At 44.3% G+C, this 18,227-nt stretch overlaps 2 protein-coding genes across 10 annotated transcripts in view; both read right to left on the reverse strand.

The window, feature by feature from the left end:
* The window catches only part of CEMIP (cell migration inducing hyaluronidase 1), a 50,795-nt gene extending 46,444 nt beyond the window's left edge, over positions 1 to 4,351 (reverse strand). The window contains exons 1-3 of one of the 2 annotated variants that reach the window (XM_069026161.1): positions 4,274 to 4,351; positions 1,355 to 1,507; positions 546 to 684 (exon numbers count right to left, since the gene is read on the reverse strand). In XM_069026161.1, the coding sequence (XP_068882262.1) occupies positions 546 to 684; positions 1,355 to 1,507; positions 4,274 to 4,349 (368 nt within the window). In that variant the 5' untranslated portion in view covers positions 4,350 to 4,351. The remainder of the gene's footprint in view (positions 1 to 545; positions 685 to 1,354; positions 1,508 to 4,273) is intronic. The other variant, XM_069026162.1, reaches the window with a different exon arrangement.
* Positions 4,309 to 18,227, reverse strand: part of LOC138116653 (cell surface hyaluronidase-like) — a 49,387-nt gene continuing 35,468 nt past the window's right edge. For 3 of the 8 annotated variants that reach the window (XM_069026168.1, XM_069026163.1, XM_069026164.1), the window contains 4 exons: positions 14,953 to 15,109; positions 14,050 to 14,121; positions 11,924 to 11,985; positions 4,309 to 4,381 (listed from right to left, as the gene is read on the reverse strand). In XM_069026168.1, the coding sequence (XP_068882269.1) occupies positions 4,362 to 4,381; positions 11,924 to 11,985; positions 14,050 to 14,121; positions 14,953 to 15,109 (311 nt within the window). In that variant the 3' untranslated portion in view covers positions 4,309 to 4,361. Of the gene's footprint in view, positions 4,382 to 11,534; positions 11,869 to 11,923; positions 11,986 to 14,021; positions 14,122 to 14,952; positions 15,110 to 17,348; positions 17,451 to 18,227 lie in introns of those variants that run through there. The other 5 variants (XM_069026165.1, XM_069026167.1, XM_069026171.1 and 2 more) reach the window with 5 other exon arrangements.

Below are 18,227 nucleotides of genomic sequence, written 5' to 3' on the forward strand. Positions count from 1 at the left end.
CATTATATCCAGGCCAGAGGAGGCCTGGAGCCCAGACTGAATGCCACATCTGCATTTTTGAATCCTGGAGACAGGCAAGACCCTAAACCAGAGCTAAGAGGTCTAGCAGTTGCTAAATACGAATTTAGCATCCTTGAAATTTTAAGAGATCCTGTACCCATCTGCAAGACATAAATGTATTATCCTTTGGCTCACCACTTCCATACAGAAAGAAAGGATGTTTAGAGAGGAGAACTTTCAGACAAAAAGCTCCTCAGGTTTTAAGCCTATTCTGGAAAATCAGCTTGAGCGGTGGGAAGGCGCATGCTGATTCTCTGGCATGCCCAAACATCCCAGTGTTCATATCCCAGTAGGAGAGAAAAAACCCCAACCCTGCATCAATTTCTGTGGGCCATTTAAATTGTTTAAAAAGTTACTGAACTTTCCACAGAGCGCTGATGGTAAGTATACCTGAGAACATGTAATTTTAAGGAACATTTTCATCCCCTGACGTGGAAGAGAGATGCCAGAAGGTTCTGAGGGAGTATTTCATCGTGCATACGTACCGCCCATATAGGATGATAACCACATTGGCTTGGTAAGGGCACAGCTCGCTGCCAATGTGTAACTCTCCATCATTTTCAATGAGTATATGTCTAGTACGCAGAACGATGGGCTGCACACCGTCTTTAATGACCAGTTTTCCTAAGCAGAGAAGGTTAAGACATTTGCTTTATCACACAGCAGCTCATCAGAGGTTGTGGTGTCATTGTGCTAAACCCAATGCTGGGCTCTCATCTCAGTTTTTGAAAAATTCTTTTCATACACCCCCCAAACAGCTTTCAATACAAATCCTGAAAACATTGGTTTTTATTCAGTACAGTTCTCGAAAAATGCAATTAAGATTTGCATGGAAGAGGACCCATTCAAAACTGAGACAGAAATTCAGAGTTAAGATGAATAAAAGCTATTCATGCCAGCAACGCTATGGCCCTGTCACTGGAGACAAAGGGGCACAGAAGCATCTGCCCTGTCCTGAAGCCCAGGTAACATAACTACTGCAGTATGATGCTATCAGGCCAGTGGTTTAGTAAAAAAATATTTTTGAAGCAAATGGCAGAAGTAGAACCGATGATTACACTGAGCTACTTGTGTAAATTCTCCAGACAGGACAGCAAATGGACTGGTTACAATGGTCAAAGAACCTCAGCACCTCAGCTGCCACCCAGCCCCCAACTGAGGTAAAGCTGTGTTTGCCCAGTAGCCACCCACTTCTCAGCAAGAAGCAGGAAGCTCTCCCAGCATGACCCACAGTGATTTAAACAGTCCCAGTGGAGAGCAGATGCCACCCAGCCTTGCCAGCAGCACATTTTACCTCCATCAGTGATGTGGATGGAGTGGACAGTGGCAGAAGAAGAGAGAAGCAGCTTCCTGCCACTGCGGATTTCAACGCGGTTTTCTTTGTTGTGACCTGGGTTCCAGATTTCTAGCTCGGGATCTCTGTCAGGACACGTGACAGCTGCTTCTGCTGGGTAGAGATGGAGAGTGAGGACAATCAGTGTTTGTTTGGTGTGAGACAGAAAGCTCTGCACCTGGGCACCTTTACAGTGTCATTCAGCATCCCCCCTCTTGGCTGACTCCCTGGAACACAGCAATACCTCAGTGCAGCAGAGTACACGTGGGTCACAACCAAAAGAAAACAAACAGCAGCTTAAGCTGTTTGGTTTTCTGTTTTCTGGAAGCATGGAAAAACCCAATGCAAAGGGGATTGCAGTTTCTAGAAAACTACAGAGAAGGGACTTTAACTGAGCCCTTCCTGCAGTGGTGTTCAGCTCTGTCCTTACCATCGAGACACAAAGCCCAGGGAAGGTGTGGATAAAAGGTTAAAACAACTACTACCATTAAAAATGTCCCCAAAATACCCGCTTTGTTTAATATAAAGATGTTAAAATACGTTTGCATTATATATTTTCACTGGAGATAGAAAGAAAAAGAGAAAGTGTGTCTGGTTTTTTGAGCTTTTCCAGGCAGAAGCAATAAGGATTAATTCACTTTGGGATCACACATCTCCAGTCTCCACACACAAATTTGATGGTGGGCTGCCATGACGTGTTAGTCTGAACAGCTCTCATACCACATCCAAGAGCCTCATGTTGCAACTATTTATTTAAGATAAAATATTTTCCTGATACAACCTCAGTTGATATCTGAGCCTCATGTTGTACTCTAATCAACAAAACTCTGAGTGAGAGTCTCATGTGTGATGCATATTTTCTGAGGGTAGAACCCTTTCTAATCCTAGGAAGCTGAGGTCAGTGGAAGTTTGACCAATGAGCGCTTTGCCTTCAGAAAGGGCTGGGAGTTCTCACCAACTTTCCAGTTTTTATCCCTTAAAACAAAAACATCATGGAGAAAACTACAGAATCCACAAATCAGTGGCAATGAGCATGGGATAAACACCTTGATCTCAGCAAGGTCTCTGGACCTTGGTGTAGTAAACTTGGGTGGGTTTTGCCCCACAGATACTAATGCCTCCAGGAAATGGAAAGGACAATGATGTGAATCCATGCAAGGAAACATTTCCTGGTGCTGGTGCAGTTGACAGGCAGTTGTTTTGTGCTGCCACTGTGGAACTTGAAGGATATCTGTAATTCCACAGCAACAGAAACAAAATCTGTCCATCTGCATTCAGTTTCCTCTCACGTTCCTCCACCAGCTTCACGTCTTAAGAAAACAATAGAATTGGACCAGCCATGGCCTTAAAGTCTCCAGACTTTAAGAGCCCAAATAAATAGCAGTTTTCAAGGTGAGCAAGGGATGTTCCATGTGGACTGCACGGACCTTGTCTCTCTGCAAGCTTTTCCCATATACATGAAGTAAATCAGAGAGGGCCAATAATCTACCAGCCAGCAAGTCAGATACAGATAAACATCCAAGACCTGATTTTGATACCTTTGTGCCAGCTGGAATTGTACTAGTAATGTCAGAGGCACTTTCTCCAATTTACAGTAATTGAGAAAAATAAGGAGGTGTTTCTGGGTTCCTACCAGAAGACACACAGTATTAATAAAAGCCAGAAAAGATAAATATTTCAGACAGGGAGTGGGGCTTGCATTGCAAATAGATGTTCAAATATAACTGCAATACACACTGCCAACAATTTAAAAAAAAAAAAGAAGAGCTGTTATTTCCCTGAGAATAAGGATAATAGAAAAATTTGATCATGATTAAAAGTGATATAAAACCAAAAGAATCAATTCAAATGTAAAGGCATAATTTAGCAACCAGATGAGTTGGGCAGGATAAAAATCCTGCTCATTTTTCCATTTACTTGAATATGCTAGTATGCAAGGAGCTTCCTGCAGTCTTGAAAGATGACTTGTGCCCCCAAATTCATTATTTTGAAACAGAGAGGCAGGCAGTGAAGCCTAAGGGGAAATCAAGAGGAATTTACACTGGTATTTGGGATGACAAACATCAAAAACCAACAAACCAAAAACAGAGAACCCAAATTCCCAATTTCATTACCCAATTTGTATTGGGAGCTTTGCACAACACCAGCATCTGCTGTGCCAATCACACCATCAGGCTGAGCATCTTCTGCCAGCTGGTCCAGTTACCTTGACAGCTTGATTGTTACTTTCATTGTCATCTTTTAAATAAAAGTGCAAATTCTACCCAGCACAAGGAATTAACTGAATGTTTGCTTCTTGACCAAAGGGGCCTGAGCATGGCAATGAGAGGTTGCTTCATGCAGCTGCAGTGTTTGGGGCAGGACATATGGTGTCTTTGTTTCAAACACATACAAACCTCCAAATTGGCTGTATATAGAATTTGTAAATCAAGCTCCCCTTTCCCCCTTCCCAAAACTGCTTAGTAAGAGAGCTGCTTGGAAGAGACAAAACCCAAGGGACAGGGCTGTCCCAGCCCAGAGCTTTTTGCTCTCCACATCTGGGCTTGAGGAATGCAGGAAAATGCTCGCCTTCACCTCCCTCAGCCACAGCTATTAGGACCTGAGGTTTCTTTTGCTATTTCTTTGTGGCAGTCTGTTGGGTTTGTGTTTGGTTTAAGAACATGTGGCAGAGTCTGAGGGATTGCTGAGGGTACTTTCACCTGCTCAGAAATTGCAGTCTTTGCCACTCCAGCTGCCCCTGACTGGGAATATTGGCACACCAGAAAACTGCTTTTCTCCTGTTTTTTCACTCTGTCCTTGACTCTTTTTATACAAGAGTGAAAAGCTGGTCAATTTAAACCTATTAAAAATAGCATTACAAACCATGGCAAGAAAACTTACCTGTGCTTACTGAAGAGACTACAAACAGAAAAAAACCCAAACTTCCAGCCAGGTACTTGGAGGTAGGTAGAGCCATTCTTCAGGATTTTCAATTCTCTGTATGGATAGCTGTGAAAAAAGAGTATCAAGAAAATGTCACTATTTGTTTTTTTTTTCCAGCTCATTCACGGCACCAAAAAAAAAAAAAAAAGAGGTTAAATCCTGCTTTATGCCAGACCACATCCACTCCCATTCAGCTGGATGGCTGAAAACACCTTTGCACTGATTCAGGACCAGCCTGAACAGAGCGAGGAGCCATGGGCAGCTCCTCACCCTTTGTTTGGTTTAGGATAAATCCACTCGGGAATCCAAATAGACACTCAGCAAGCAGCCACCAGCTGTAACCAAAAACGCCTTAGGAATGTGGCATAAACACATCCAGTGTCAGGGCTCTCTAGGGCTGCATATTCACATGTGCTAGAAAGTAATGAAACACAACAGAGAAGGCGTTTGCAGAGTGACAAATTTTCACGGAGTAACCTCTCGGTGGCACCTCTCTCCCCCCGAAATACCCACGCGTTTTTGGCAATGGTGTTTTGTGTAACCCCCAGATAAGCCATGCTCACACTTCCAACCTGAAGCATGCAGTTTCTTAGATTTCAGATCTAAGAAAATATTGTCTATTTAGTGTGCCAGCTCAGAATTTTCTCGCAAAGCCAAAAGCTGCTTTTGAAACCAGTCTACCTAATGGTGTTTTTGTTTCTTCCGTAGCCAACCCCCAGCAAAAACAAACAAGCAGTGTCATGAAAGTCAAAGTTAGAATTAATGTGATTCTCTCTGGTCTCCAGTGATTGATTCTGCAGCTCTGCCCCGGGCTCATGGCAATTTATTGACATGTGTATTCACAGGGAGGCAAGGACACCCACTTCTGTATTCATAAGGCACTGTTTAAAATTCACATGTAGTCCTTGGTGTCTTTAGGTTTTATCATATAAGCCAGTGTCTGAGGAATATCAAAGACATTTATTTGTAGCTGTCATGTCACATCCCACTGATGAAACAGGATAAATGTATGGATCACACATCTTAGTTCAACACAAAAAGCATTGAAAAAGAATTCCAAGGTGCCCCAATTTCTCTAGGGCAAAAACACACATTATTTTTCATGTCACTTGTTAATATAAGCTAAAAAAATAAAAAGAAAAATAGAATGAAAGGAGCCAGGATTTAGTCTGGAGCACATTTTGCAGTGTATATATGCAAAACACATCTGTACTGTTCATAAAGGTGATACAGCTCGAAGTAAAATGATAGGTTCCAAACACATGTAATCCAATGATTGCATTTAAAATAGCATTAGGACCAGATTTTACAGGAAATATTTTGTCAGGGAAATGTTTGTTTGCTTTGGTACAGTGTATTTGACAGCCCTGAGCTCTGGAAACAGCATAGACTCAGGGCTTGGTAGAGTCTATCAGGTGCTGAAATGCTGTTACAGAGCAGTGGGAGAGAGGAATGCACTTAGCAACGCTATAACTTTGAATGATATACATTATCAGAGAGCAGTGCCGTCGCCATGGAATTTGTGCCAGAACCAGGCTGCATGTGTCTGACATTTTAACAGCACTAACCATCAACTTTGGATAAGCCAGAGCTCTTTTAAAGAAACATTATTAGAGGTACCCCCGAAGTACAGCAGTCACCATTAAAATGCCAAGATTTATTAGTGATTATTACGCAGCCTGATCTGCAGACCCAGTCATTAGGCTCTGCTTTAACGATCGAGGAAGAACTAAACAAGAGGTAGTACCACAGGATGGTCATTGCAGATAAATCTTAGAGCGTGGGCACAATCGTGTGTTAGTGCTGCATAAAGCCAGATTCCAACTGGTGAGGTTTTGGTCAGGAAATACATTCAGATTATATAAGAGTCCACAAGAATAAAGAGAAGGGAATTGTTTCTTGGCAGTGATGGCATGCATTTTCTCTCCTATTACTGAGTAGGTAGCAAAGAAATGTCTTTGTTCTGGCCCATTAACAGCTCAGAGGATCATCTGTTCTGTCCAGCTCATGACCTTACCTCTGACACAAACCTGACAGCAAAGTGGTAGGAAACTACATCAAGAAATTTCTCAGCCTTTGCTTTCTTTAGAGCCAAGAACTGCACAGTACTTACCATCAGGTGGTGCAAAATGGCTTCTGGTTTTATATCCCCGCTTACTCACCAGGGATGGCTTCCCTGATTGCATCCATCTTCATCAGCAGAGATCAAAACAAGTAATCAGACACTGGGAAGACATGTCATTTTCAGAGGCATCAGCTGTGTGCCAGGGCTCCGATGTTTTCGCAGTGTCTGATCTGCCACAGTCCAAAGAATATCCTGCTTATTTTGTGACTGAGGTAGGGTGTTTGATTCGGCTCGCACCGAGCCCGAGTTCATTGCAGTGTTAGTATTAACTGGCACTTGGGTTGGAAAGGCTGGGAGCCAAGAGGGCCAAGAGGATCCGACTCCTCTGATTCAGCTCTGACTAACACAGGTCTGGAAAAATGCTGCTTGGAGGATAATCTCAGGAATTTTCCTTCAAAACCTCTCAATTAAGCATCTTTCCCAAGTACTGGGTGTAAGCAGTGGCATGTCTGATTTTACCATTCAATACAAGAGGAGGAAGAGACAATGACTCTCCTCGTCCCTGTGTGCTGCTGGAGTGGGCTCAGGAGCAGTTATCTCCTGCAAGGCAGCGCTTCCTCGGCTCAGCGCTGGGAGCCGCGTGGGGATACGGCCGCACGCTGCATCCTTGAACGGGAGCCACGTGGCTGACTCCAGCTCTGATGTAACCACCAGTGTCAACAAATCTCCCTTGCAGATTCAGGCACTCAGAGAGCACAAGGGCCATGCAAGCGGCGGCCTAAGCCTATCATCTCCAGCCTTCCTCAAATACCATCTGGGACTTCTCTCTTGGGCGAGAAAAGCTTTTCTATCTAGCCATTAAAAGCTGCCTGGCAATGGCAAGTGGGACTCGTATCCTTGGATCTGGCAAGGCAGACTCTCTGAAATGATTCCCAGCTGCTGAACCTTTCCAAAAAGTGAACAATAGCAGCAGACAATGCTAAAAGTAGATGCAGGAAACCATTAGTCCTCAGCTGGCTGCTACCGCAGGTGTCAGCGGCGATGCTGTACTAGAAAGCAGACTGCAGAGAGGAATCCCTGACCACTGCCCTTCCCACGGCTTTAATCCTGGAGGCAACGCACTGCAGACAATTCTGAGAACAAAATGGTGAAGAAATGCTCTGAGGAAGCTGGATTGTCACTGGCATCGTGGTGGGGTCACACAGACACCCTGAATCTGAAAGGTCAGAGAGGAGCTTTCCGGGGAGGCACTACCAGAAAAACACACCTTGACTCACCCCCTTGCACAACTCTGGGCCAACCACCCAAACCTGGCAACAAATTTTTTAAAAGTTACTCCCAATACCGAGCATTTAAAAGTGCTTTTTAAGACTGGCTTGACTCTCTTTGGAGGATGTACCTTCAGCATCTGCTGGAGACAGCTCCTTTCAGCATGTCAAGCAGGGCATAATGGGATCATTCACAATCCATTAAAAAGGAGGCAAGGACTGGAAAAAAGCAGCAACTACCTGATCTCTCCTGAAAAAGATGTCAAACAGGGGCAAGAAACCATGTGGCTTCTGCTGCTGCTACTGCCCAGTGAAAGAGAGCACCAACCTGCATGGGGGCAAAGTGGGGATCCAGCAGCATCCCCAGAGAACAGGGAAAGCTCACAGGGAAGAGGCGCCTTTTAGCCTGATGGGGAGTGAACTCTCAGCAGACACTAAATTGCCGGGTGCTTGGGATGACCTGTGAGCAGAATGTCTGTTCCCAGAGGCCCACCTCTGCCGAGGGGATGCTCTCAGAGACTCCAGTGGGTCAGTGCCAGGGCCGTGGTACACCAAGCCCAGACCCTCCCACAGCCACCGCTGATGCTGGGGTTGCAGCAGTTTGGTAGCAAGCTCTGAAGCCTTGCTGCATGTTTCCTCATGCATATGCAGGAAGGCCAACATCGATTTGGAAGCTGATCCTGAGAGAGGGAGGAGCTGTTAAATTAACGCCTCTGCTCCCTTCTTGCTGACATTGCATGGCAGCCGGTCCCCTCACCCTGCTCATGGAATTCGGTATTTTAGCCCCGGCTGGGAAGATGGATTTGAGGTGCACATTTGCTTTTCTGACCTGAGAACATGCCAGCCTTTGCTACAGTGACATTCCTGTGCAGAGGGGGTTTTCACACACCCAGCCACAGGCACAGCTAAAGCCTTCAGAAAATAAACACACGAATTTCTGGGGATTGCTAATGGAAATGCTGTTCAGTCCCAGCTCATGGCAGCAGCGTAGCTGCCTCTGCTCCACATCTTTTTCTTGTGCTTGCCACCCACACATCAGCTGCTCATTTTTACTAGCAAGAAGAGGAGGATTAAACTCAGGAACAGACTTTAATTCTCAATGAATCAATACTGGATTCAAAAGCAACACTCTGACTGTTTTCCCAGTCAGCCTTGGTTTCTTATAAATTTATCTAATAACTTTCCCAACAAGAAGGTTATGCTCACATATTCTGTATAAACATCACTACAAGTTCCTTGGTTTCTGATGTCCATAAAAATAGATTCTGAATGAGGACCAGGAGTTAGAGGAAATTTTTACAAAGAATAAATTAAAGAAAATGAAGGTGTTTTCTAATTTGTTGTAATGTTGGCAAACTATTTTGAGACACAAATAAAAGGGGGGGGTGGGGGAAAGAGCTTTTTTAAAGCTGTGCTCTTTTCAGAATTTACTTTTTCTTTTTTTTTTTTTCTTTTTGTAGAGGCTTACAGACCTTGAAGAGGAAAGGAAGCAATTTTTGGCTCCGTTAAAACAAAATCATTTGCAATTCCCATCACTCCACCCATCCGAGGCTGACTGACTCCCAGTTTCACATGCTTTCGAAGTGCTCAGCATTTCACTGGATTAAACCCTCCTCCACAGCATGAAGTAGTGGGAAGCTGAGCCCCATTTGCTGAGCCTCAGGGTGCACTGACTCTGCTGTGCCTGCTGCCAGCCCAGCTCGTGCTTCCAGGGAATGCTAGAGCCACTGCAGAAATGCTCTGGGGATGACCAGAGTGGCTGTACACCCTGAATGCATGAGATGTGCTGGACACACCGGGATTAGCTGCAAGTCCACGAGGACACACACAGTCCCTGTGGACTCCAGCATGCAGGTGGATATCCTCAGGAAATCCCCAGGAGGAATGGGAATAGGGCAGCTTCCTTCAAACACAGCGTCCACGCAGCACTTACCCCACAGCTTCACACACACAGGCTCCTGGTGCATGCCAAGTTAGCAGCAGCCTTTGAAAACATCCCCTTGAATGTCCCAGCAGTCCCTGGAGGAACTGTACCTTCTGCAGAGCGTCCCTGGTTTGAGGGCTCTTTTCCCTCCCAAGGTAAGGAAAGTTCTGTGGCTGAAGAGGAACACAGCATCCTGAATCCTCTTCAAACCACTGCTTTTAACTACCCAAATAACTGCATCAGGATGTAAATATTTTTATTTTTCCTTTTGTGGTACTTCACTGTTTGCATCTGGCTCGCCACAACTCCACACCTTCCTCTCCAGGACATTTGCCATTTGCTCTCCTTCTGGGGCAGGAGGAGGAATAGAGATTTTTTCAGAGGTTTAGGCACATTCCTCTCCTTCCTTCACCAGGCTCTTCCTTTGCCAATTGTTTAGTCTCAGCCTGGGATTAGAGCTCTGCAAAGCTTTATTGTGGCCCAGGGTCTGGACATGTCACAGATTGTCTGAAAGAAGCTAAAAGCTTGCTCTGTAAGTACTTGTTCCAATGTTGAGCTTATGCTCACGAGCCAAAAACATCTTGCTTTTTTCCCCCTGTACAGCATCAGAAATCATAACAATTAGATATCAATAGGAGTTCATAAAGACTTCAGGGATCTCCCTAGAGGGTCAGTTCCAGCTGCTCAGGCTGTTGTACCAATTCTCATCCCCATGAAGTCCCGTGCATCACAATTTCCCTTACCTTTACTGAGCAGCATCAGTGATTTCTTCACACCTTCTGGCAAGCCAGAACCTCTTCCCCAGCCAAACCCAACTCACACCTCTCCTACCTGGTATGGGGATGGAGCCACGGCCTCCTTCTCTGCCTGTAAACCTTCCAGGTGTCCTCTCACCCCACATCCAAGGACCATGGGCAGAATGCATCTGATGGAGGAAGTGTCCCATCCAAGGCGTTCAGTCCCCACTCAGAGGCACAATGTCAGCTGGCTGGCGCGTGGATGCCAGAGCAACTCACTCACCAGGGAGCAAAAGTCTGGCCAACAAAACACTAACCTTTCCCTGTAGCAACTTGTTTGGCCATTTCTAAGAATTCCAAAGAAACGACAGGACATTAGTTACAAAACCTTCACCCACCTGTTTGAACAGCCCATGTTGTTCAAGGACAGGGATTGTCTGAAATCATCTGTCCTTTCACTGTAGCCACCAAGTAATATCATGTCAAACCAAAGTGACTTTTTCATCAGTTCAGGGTCACTTTGTGCTTAACTGCAGTCAGTGAGGTCACCAGTTGTTTCTCACTTTGCATACAAAGCTCTATTTTTGTCTTTACTTCAAACAGCTGGAGCATAAGCATAAAGCAAAGAGAATTAGCCACTGATACTGACAATATTTCAGTCCTCAAAGGGAGCTGAAAGTCAATATGAGCATTGAAAGGAACACAAAACTTCACCCTAAGCAGCACATACTTTAGCCTGGGTTTTATTCCTGTATGTCTTTAATTAAATGTTCACATCAGTTAGACAAACACCATTTGACTAGTCATTAGCTTCAGACAGAAACACATTTATAACTCCTTGTTGTGCCCTGTGCTCAGTTCAGTTACAAGACACGGTCACAAGATCACTGCACACTGACAGATGTTGCTGAGTTCACCTAAGATGCCACAGCAGATGGACACTTTTTTAAAAAAAAACAGACATTAAGGGATAAAAAACAAGACTGAAGGGAGAATTCCCTACCTCTGCTTAAGTTCATGTTTCCCTGGAATTGCTAAATTTCCACGCCAAATTTCATTTGCAGTCCCATGGTTACCAGAGAACAGCTCTTGCCTTTAAAACTTACCTTTCAATGCCAAATCACAGATATGTTGAAACATTTCCCCTGGGGAAGGGCAGCCCACAGGCTGCTCCTGTTCTGCTCTGTAAGGCACTGGTTGAAAAATAAAGCTCTGCCACAGAGGATAAGATGAGAATATATTTATTGGTTATAAAACATACAAGTGAACACCATCAGTTTGGTACAATCTCATAAGAACAGCAGGTTTGGTGGTGGTGGTGCTGGGCTCTGCCTGGCTGGCACTCCCCAGCAGTGCTAACCCCGGGGTGCCCCAGCCTTTGCAGGGATGTGCTCCAAGCAGGTCTGAGAAAATGCAAATTTTAGTGACTCAACAGCATGAGCTGGATATTGATATTCTTTCAGCTTCAAGAGAAGCAGCTTTCTGATAACTAGCATGATTAATGACTTTAATCCAGGATGGTTTGGCTTGTCCTTTACAGCCAAGCATGGCAAAACTCCCTGAAAAACAGACACAAGGAGAGAAGTGACCCTCTGGGTGTGGCAGTTCACTTACCAGCAGCACAGCACGGGCTCCCTCTGCACATCATGGACATTTCTGAGCTCTTCTTTTCTTCCCTGAATTAAAATAACAGAACATATAGGAGAGAGAAAGGGTGATGGAAGTGGGAATGAGCCTTGCTGAAGCCATAAACTTGCTGCATCACGGACCTGCTGGTATTTCAACAAGCTAAGCCAGGTACCCAGATGTCAGTTAGCAGGAACATTGTTTTACTCTTTATTTTTAAATAAGGCTGGTACTTTTTCATATTTGACTACCTGAAAATGGTTAGACACTTTGAATCCTTCTTTTATTACTTTACATGTGTTTCTTCCTGTTATGCCTAAACTATCCCCCATGTCAACTCTGCTCTGGTCCTCTGCTGTCCCAAAGTACAAAGGCATTATATATTCTTCCATTTTAATAATAATGGCTTGTGTTTATATTATGCTTTTCATTGCAAAGACTCCCAAGGCTATTTGCAGCTGGTTGGATCGAGACTATTCCTGTAAACACTTCTAATTTAAATAAGGTTTTACAAAACCAGGAAACAAGACCCTAAATCCTGATCCCGCTGGGGTCAAGAGGATTGGGGTTTTTTTTTGCATTATCCCTGGCAGAAGCAGCGTGTGCTTGGGAGAAATGCTCCAGCCTGCCCTGAAACGCAGCCCCCCCAGCACGGAGCAGTCCTGGAGCTGTGAAGTCAAATAATCCAAATACCTGAACCAGCAGGAGGAAGCTCATGGAGCAGAACATAATTACCCAGACTGGAAATCAGGGCAGACACACGGGTGAGCACCCTTGCCCTTAGGAAAAGCAAAAGAGGGGCAGCTTGTGATCAGCCAGCAGCAGCTTAGTGCCATTGCCAGTCTCCAGCATCCCACCAAAGTGGCAGGGTGAGGACAGGACCCTCAGCCAGCGTGTCCCTAGGAGAGTGCTGGCCCTGCCTGCTGCTTTTTGTGCCCCTGGAGCAGTCAGGGCAGGAGGCTGAACCAAGCTCCCAAAACAGCCAAGAGGATGGGTCAGGTGTTTCAGGGAACAAAGTTTGGCAAAACAAACGAAAAAAAAAAAAAGAAAAAGATTCCTTTTTAATCAAAAAATTCCTTTCAAAAGTATTCCGGGCTTTGATGAAAGAATGAAACAATGAAGTTTCAGGACAAAAACAGAAAAGAAACCTTAAACTTTTGCTTTTCAAAGGATGAAAGAAGAAGCAGCTTCTGAGGAATCAAACACGCACAGAAATGGAATCACTGCCTCTGCTGTAAAGACTGTGTTGTCCTCCCCTGGAATGGTCACAGCAATGAGCTTTGAAACTTCAACCAGAAATTGACATGAAATTCAGAAAAGCAGTAGGGAAAAAGTCCCCAATGCCCTGAAACCTGCTCCCCCTCTTTCCCCCCAAAAATAAGAAGCTGAAAATACAGCCAATTTTCCATCTGATCTCTGCTTGAGGGCCTGAAATCTGATGTTTTCTTGATTTCCTTATCACTCACATTACTCATCCAAACCTGGACTCAATAGCCCCTAGGTTTCCAGTAGGAAACATGGATACAGCATGGATTTTCTGGACCAGTGATACCAAGGGATTTCTTGCAGCAATACCAGGTAAAATTGTAATAAGGACTCTCCCAAACTGTTGATTTCACTGTCCTTCTATCCAAAAAAAAATAAACAGTTCCTATTTCAGTGCAGACTGTTTTCCTTTTCATCAGCTTTTCAGGCTATGATTGTTTTTCTTCACAAAGCAGTGGAACTTTAGAGATGGAATCTTTATCAAATGATTCTCTTTTTTTTCTTTTTTTTTTTTTTTTTTTTTTTTTAGAAAAACAAGCTCCCTCTAGGATGAAAAGTTTGCAGCATGCAACTTCTCACTGGAAAACTGGGGTCAAAATCCTGAAATAACTCTACTATTTCTCAGCATCCCTAAGCCAAGAGGTTTTCACACTGGCACTTGCAGCAGGAAATATATTGATAAGCAGTGTATAAGTGTATGTGGATTTTTGCTTTGGAGACACACCAGTAATTCTGCTGCATTTTCCAACCTAATAAAAAGCCAAAGAAACATGAAAAGCCATAAAAAGCCAAAGAAACATGATAGAATAAATATATTTACCTCCCTTGTGGAAGATAATAGGCTTTACCTGGCAAAAACAGACATTTCAGAGCTGCCCATCAAGTCTGTGATATTTCTAGAGCACACAAGAACAAGTGATCTGAAAAGAAGAACAGTAATTACTGCATGATTGCAAAATGCTTCATTAAGAATCTTCAAAACCTTTAAGTTCCAATTCAGAAAAGTATGCATGACCTTGCCTGAGTTTAAGAACGTGTTTAAATCCCCTAGTAATAATTCAGGAGTGTCCAAATCTTTGTCGTGAGCTGCTCAGAAACATCTTGGACTGAAAGTCTGTTTTCTGGTTACTTGACCTGCTTCTACCAGCAGCCAAGAATATATCTATCCATCTCTGGTGTTCCATGTTTATATGGCAACACATAAAACCACAAAGAACGTGGGACAGACACAAACAGAGATGGTCCAGACCATTGCCAGGACCCACACAAGGTAGGAGAGCCAGCAGGCAGGCAGGACGAGTCATTGGCTCACCCAAGAAAAGTCCCACTGGAAAATCTGGCACACCTATGGTTTTCATCTGTCACAAGGGGCAAAAACAATCGGTAACAAACAGAAATGGACTTGTTTCCATTTTGGAAAACTGAATCACTGGCTGCCAGGAAGTGGCTGGACACTGGCACGGGTGCATAGGATTGCAAGTGTCCTTATCTACTCCATGCTGGGAAACCACTGGTTTGTTTAGAAGAAATTGTTAGTTTTCTAGAAAACCTGTTTCTGTCTGCCCTAATCTGTACAACCCTGGGGGAGAGATGCTGCTTCTCTTGTCTGGCTGATGCTTGGGATTTGTACATGTTTAATCTGTGTCAGATTTCTTCAGAGCACAGGATTGGTTATGAAATTAATTAATTTACTTTCTTTGTCTATCAGCCGCAGGTTACTACACAAAGTGGAGTCTCAGCAGTTTTCTTACCTCTCCTTTATGGGTGTTTGAACACACTCAGTTTTTGCATGGGCAGTGTTTTCACTGCTAACTGTGCCAAAGTTCTGCCTACCCACGACTGCTCCTGAACATGCATCCAGCACCACAAAGAATATCCCAGTGCTGGTGAATAGGAAAACACTTTTATCTGCAACAAAAAAACCAGACATAGGTTATATGGAGGCAGGCTGAGGAGCCTTAGACAATGATCCTGCTCCTCCAGAAGGGAGTTACAAGCAAGGGAAACATCTACATTTTTAAAATAGCTATAATTTTAAGTGTATTCTTAGTACAGATGAAGTGACATCATTGATTGTTGGTCAGTGGAAGGAGGAAACAAAACCCCTTCTCAAAGGGGTGCAAAACCATGAGCAATGAGGTCATCAGCATCTTCTGTGAATTAGTAAGACACATTTAGGAAGCCAAGAATCCTGAGAGCAAAATGCTTAGTTCAGCCTTAATACAGTTTCCTTTCATGTGGGGAAATGACCGTCACTGGGCAAAGCAGATTTGACCATGGAGCAAGGGAGAGGTGCTGAGACAGCACACGGGGGGGTAGAAGTGACATGTGCACTTTTTTTGTTTTCCCTGCAAACCTAAACGTCCAAACCAACTATTCCTTCTCAGAAGGCCTCTCCCAGTGCCTCAAAGAAGTTGTAGCAGAAGTGCCTCCTGCTCTTCTCCTTTCCTACAGCGAGAAGTCTTTCCCCAGGTTACACATCTCAAGATGTGCCACAGTATTTACTTCCAGAAAGCCAAAAGCTCTCTGAGGAACCTGGCACTGATGTACTCTCCCAGCATCCTGGGGGACAGCCCATCCTGAGAGAACAGAACCTGCACCAAGGAGAGCAATGGCATAGCAAGGTCAGGCTGTCAGAACACTGAACCCAGGATACACAAGACTGCAATATATGTCGTTTTCCAAAGCCTACACACACCAGGAAGTTCACATCCCATCAGTCTGAGACATGTATGTCTCCAGGGAATATAAGACCAGACTGGATGTGGGAGCCAAGTGTTAAAAAGTGGCTTCTGCAAGATGTCAGAAGATGCTGAATGCAATATGGGGTCAAGGGTAAGGGAAACATGAATGTCCAGGCCATGGGTGGGTAAAGGGGGGGGAGGAGATGCAAAGACAGACAAAATCTTTTGCCTGTCCTGGCTGTCTCACACTCCTAAATGTGGGAAGTGTGTGAAAGTCTGGATGAAAGCACAGCAGAGAGCAACCACCCCTGCAAACAGACCTACATGTGAGCCACTGCCCAAGAGGCAGCTCTGACGTGTGTCCTGTCCTGTTGTGTCCCATACACAGGCTGCACACCCCTCGAGGAGCCAGCACACAGCCCTATGGGACCTGGGGCAGGACACACCACTGCCAGCTCCCTCAGCCCTTGGGGAAGCTTGGATCAGAAATTTAAAACATCTCTGACTTCGGCAATTCGTTCAGCAAAACAAGAACAAAACATGTCCTTCTTCATTTTCCAAAGTTTCTGCGCCTTTTAATATTTGGGGTAAGAATCCTCCTTTAGGCCTTAACCTTTATCATTTGCCTAGCCCAGCCTTTTCCACAGCTAGGAGTACATGTTGAAATTAAAACTGCCTTAGAAAAACAACACTTTGCTTTAAAGCTTTAGAAAAGACAAAGAAGCTTTGAGGATACTCCACCTGTCCCACGAGTGCTGCCCACTCAGGTGGCTGTGCTTCACCACGGGGAGGGTGCTGCCTCCACTAACACCTGCTTGCTAATGGCTTTGAATAAATTTTTGGCGATGCAGCCAGTGTCCTAGCAAGAAATCTTGGCTGCTCCTATTCCTTAAGGATGCTGTACCAGCTTTGCTTGGCATTTGTTGGCATTAATTATAATTCAGTAGCACGCAGGCATGTAAGCCTGGGCAGCGTCCTTGCAAGATGATTTCAGTCACCCTTCTCTGTCTAGACAGACACATAAGGCATGCCCAGGGACAATCTGACAGTTCCAAACCTCTTCAGTAGTGAAATATAGTTATTTTTATCTTTTAGTGCAATGTCAGCAGAGAAAATCAGAAAAACAAACTTGTTTTTTTCCCCCACATCCTTTGTAAACAATGGCTTCTGGTTTGCTTTTTCCTCCTCTTCCTCTACATTAGAGTGATGGTGTTAATTCTTCTTCTGAGGTGATAAAAGGCCTTTTTTTTCCACTAAGAGCTCAAATCCTCATCTGAATAGAATACAAACTCCCAGTGACTTTAATTGAGTTAATTCTAAGGGAGAACAATGCACTTGCCCTCTTCCAAGGGAACCTCCCATTTCTTTCTGCCAAGGCTCAGCAAGATTCTGCAGTAACTTTCCTTGGAGATAAAGTTTCCCCTGTTTAACCACTACTTCAAATGCAGTAAAACACAAAATACCTTAATGAACACAGATATCAAATGGTTTTGTATGGCTGCCCTACCAAGAGACGGGATCCAGATCCTTATGTACTCGACTGAGGCTGTGCTGGTGACAGCAACCTGCAATTACACCAGAGACAACCTTAAAAATTCACTTGTTAACCGGTTTTCATCAGCAAAATGACACTGAGTATCATGCTCAATACATACAAGATCCCAAAAGTAAGAATCCTTTGCTCCATTTGTGATGCTGATTCACATTTAGGTGTTCATTGTTATGACAGTATTTATAAAAGCATCATTGCAATGCAGCTTGAAGGACCCTCTGATAAACCCTCTGGCTCAGAGTAAGTTGAATATGGATTTCATATATTTTGCCTGGCTATAAAATCAAGTGCAGATCTGTACGAGCCTGAAACAGCTCTGCAGGATTTGGAGTGGGGTGAATTTACAGTAAATGAGGGGAAAAGCTGGCTCTAGCTTTTCAGTTATTCCTGTTAACCAGAATTACTTCCCGCTTTGAAACACAGCAGCAATGTCGTACTTTGGAATTCAAAGCTAATCCAAAATAAGTCCTCCCAAGAGCCCTTTTGTTCTGGTTTAAAAGAAAGAAATGGAGGGGAGATGTGCCATGAACGTGCACCCCCATGTTTCTAGCTGAGCATCATCTTTGAGGCAATATTTGAAGCACATCACAAAAGGCTGCAGAAAATCAGAGCAAAACCCTTCCATCTACACAGATTACGTGATGCTGGGCAGATTCACCTGAGGGAATTCCCTGCACCTCCTCCTTACATGGCTGCATGTACAATGTGTAGCACAAGAGGCTGTTTCACCCATCAGGGTCGGTACCTGTGGAGCCCCACACGCTCGGCAGTGGGACACGGGGTGCTGGGA

This window comes from Aphelocoma coerulescens, chromosome 10 (genome assembly GCF_041296385.1).
Source record: "Aphelocoma coerulescens isolate FSJ_1873_10779 chromosome 10, UR_Acoe_1.0, whole genome shotgun sequence".
Lineage (NCBI taxonomy): Eukaryota > Metazoa > Chordata > Aves > Passeriformes > Corvidae > Aphelocoma > Aphelocoma coerulescens.